This window comes from Trifolium pratense, linkage group LG3 (assembly GCF_020283565.1).
Source record: "Trifolium pratense cultivar HEN17-A07 linkage group LG3, ARS_RC_1.1, whole genome shotgun sequence".
NCBI classification, from domain to species: Eukaryota; Viridiplantae; Streptophyta; class Magnoliopsida; order Fabales; family Fabaceae; genus Trifolium; species Trifolium pratense.
In genome coordinates, this window is record NC_060061.1 from 27,654,366 (window position 1) to 27,657,592 (window position 3,227).

At 31.8% G+C, this 3,227-nt stretch overlaps 1 protein-coding gene across 1 annotated transcript; it reads left to right on the forward strand.

The window, feature by feature from the left end:
• The first annotated feature begins 253 nt into the window (after window positions 1-253).
• On the forward strand, window positions 254-1,661 carry LOC123913611 (zinc finger CCCH domain-containing protein 61). Its single transcript, XM_045964409.1, has one exon. It carries the CDS (start codon window positions 437-439, stop codon window positions 1,391-1,393), a length of 957 nt encoding a protein of 318 aa, XP_045820365.1. The 5' UTR covers window positions 254-436; the 3' UTR covers window positions 1,394-1,661.
• The last annotated feature ends 1,566 nt before the right edge of the window (window positions 1,662-3,227 follow it).

Below are 3,227 nucleotides of genomic sequence, written 5' to 3' on the forward strand. Positions count from 1 at the left end.
ATGCTCATCCGTCCTAAAATATAAGTAAAAAGTGTTTAACAAAAGTTGATGAATTTGATTTAAAATTTAGTTTAAATACATTCCTTTTTGTTGACCCTATTTTCCTTATATTTCGGGACGAAGGAGATATATATATATCATAAATAAATATTAATATTAATTTGAAGAACAGATTTGCAGCACACATAGGCAAAAGAGATTACTGCAATGAATTGTGAAATTGCCACATACCCTCTTTTGCATGCTCACACCAAATGCTATGCTGCCACGAATGCACACCAATCCCATATCTCTCTCTCATCTGAATAACCTGGGGAAATCATCCTATATATACTACACACACTCTCACTCGCCTCTTCATTCCCTCTCTCTATATCTTCATTTTTTCTACCACCTAATCATAATCATTAGGATTTTAATTTAATTACAATTAAAAATGAGTAGTGTACTTTGTGAAGAGCAACAAAAACTTCTCCTTTCCCTCAAAAAATCTCTCACTCACAGAGACACCAATATGATCGATAACATCCCACCAAGGAAGCTACTCACCCGCCGACCACCACCCACCACCGCCGACATGTCTTCCGACGAGGATCCATATTCCTCCGACCATTTCCGAATGTACGAGTTCAAAATCCGGCGATGCACTCGTAGCCGGAGCCACGACTGGACAGACTGTCCTTTCGCTCATCCAGGCGAAAAGGCCCGCCGTCGTGACCCCCTCAGATTTCAATACTCAGGTGAGGTGTGTCCTGATTACCGCCGCGGAAACTGCGAACGCGGTGATGCTTGTGAATTTTCCCACGGAGTTTTTGAGTGCTGGTTGCACCCTTCAAGGTATAGAACTGAAGCTTGTAAAGATGGAAAAAATTGTAAGAGAAAAATTTGTTTTTTTGCTCATACAACCCGTCAACTCAGAGTTTTGCTATTACCACCCCCTCCTTCTCCTACACCTCAAAACAACAACAAAAATTGTTGTTCTTTTTGTCATTGTTGTTCAAATTCTTCATCTTCTTCACCCACTTCAATTTTGTTAAGTGGGCCACATTTTTCTTCTTCAAATTCACCACCTTTATCACCTTTGTCAAATTCAAAGTCCAAGGGTGTGCATGTTCTTAACGAGCTTATTCGATCTATGGAAAGTTTCAATTTTGGTGATGATATTCTTCATGAGGTTAATTCCCCTGTTTCTGCTTCGAAATTGAATTGGATTAATAATAATAATAATAATAGTCATAATTCTGTTGCTAATTCTTCATTGGGTTGTGGAAAATATTATAATTCAAGTGGTAGTGAGAACTTTTTGAAGGAAAAACAGAGCTTTAGGGTTGTTGTTGATGATGATGTTGTTGCTAACCCAGATTTTGGGTGGGTGAATGAATTGCTGATGTAGATGATATGATGACAACAATGTTGCTGATGTTGATATGATGATGAATTCATGATATGGTGATTTAATTGAGTAATTAAGTGTAGATATAAATTATGTAATGGGATCATGTGACTATAACATGATCTCCTTAATTGGCTTGCTTGGCCTCTCTATTTCTATTTGTAATTTAATTCTTGTTAATTTCAAGTTTATTACTTTCTGAATTTGTACGTTTGTGAAAATTATTAAACTCGTGTAATTTTTATTCCCAATAATTAATTCCTTAGTTGATGTATATTTATTGTTTGATCCTCATCAATTATAATTTGATGTGGCTGAAATTATTTGATGTCAAACTAGATTAAAAGAGTGCGAGTTGGATATTGGTGGTGAAAAAAAAATTGCATGACAAAGGAAATGATTTCTAAGATTAGATTGCAGTTAACTGTTGCGGTATTAGGTCATTTAAAATTTTCACAACTACATTATTTATCTACTTATTATAGCACTCCTGAGTTAAATGGGTTGAGATTCCTAAATTCTAATTTTTTTGGTGAAAAAAATTGAATGAACAATGAAAACGTCTAATGTGGTTTTTTATTTTTTTCACAACACAATTAACTTGTTACATTTTATTTTACCCGTATGGAGTTTGATTTTATTGATTAAAAGTTGATGGGGCATATAATTCATTCTTATTGTTTATGAATGATGAATAATTTAAGAGAATTTTTTTGTGAGATAATCTGGTAGCTAGAAAATTCGCTTTAAAGATAAATGAGTTGAGTGTTCCGGTTCGAACCTAAATTTCTGTACATATAGTGTGATTTTTTTATAATTTTTTTATCAACTGAATTAAGTTTATGAGGATGAAAAATTTCGTTTTTCTAAACAGACTAATGTGATTTTTGATACAGGTGTAATGCCAAGATAACAACTCAACGGCATGATATTGGAGAGGGCAACACATATGGTAATTAAGGATAAGGAGTAACAAATGATCATCGTTCTGTTAATTAAGATTTTTTTTTGTTCCATATATTTTGGGTTATTTGTTTTAGCTTTATCTTATTCTTTGTATAAAAAAAATAAAAAACCTTATCTTATTCTTTTGATTACGTGGTTAGGTCCTTACGTGTGACTAGAATATTATGTGATTCTGTCTTGGTCCAAGGAATATCTTTACACATGGCGACCATGCAAATGTTATGGAAGCCCAATTTTAGACTTCTCTGTTTTATGTTTATGCCAGAAATGTTATTTGAATAAAAATATGGAGTGTTACTAATGAGTGTATTTAAAGAGATTTTTTATTTAAAAAGTAACATTATAATTTACGATACATTGATTTTACGTATTTTCATAAAAATATTATATATTTAATAAAAAGTGTGGTGACACTCTTAATATTTACTAAAAATGTTACAAAATTACAAGATCATGTATACGTCTATTACTTTATACTCCCTCCATTTCGAAATGTAAGTTACGTTGGAAAAAAAATTGTATCAAATTATAAGTCACTTTACATTATCAATGAAACATTTAATGTTATTTTTTCTAGGAGAATGTTAACATGTGCATATATTGTTGGATATTTTGGATATTTCAAAAGTAAAATATTTTGCATTTTATTGTGATTCAATTAATTAATTTTTATTTGAGGAACTCTATTTTAAATGATTAAAAATTAATGGGGCAATGCAACTTATTTTCACATGTTTTTCTTTTATTGCTATTTTAACTCAAACTAATTGTACCTATTTACTTGCTATTGGACGGTTACACAATCCTAATTATTAGCATTTGTGGTTTTGCAACGAAAAATCTTTTTAGTTAATTGCTTATAAGAAAA

Excerpts from the sequence above, each read along its gene's own strand:
- LOC123913611 (XM_045964409.1), top strand. The coding sequence starts at position 437 with ATGAGTAGTGTACTTTGTGAAGAGCAACAAAAACTTCTCCTTTCCCTC.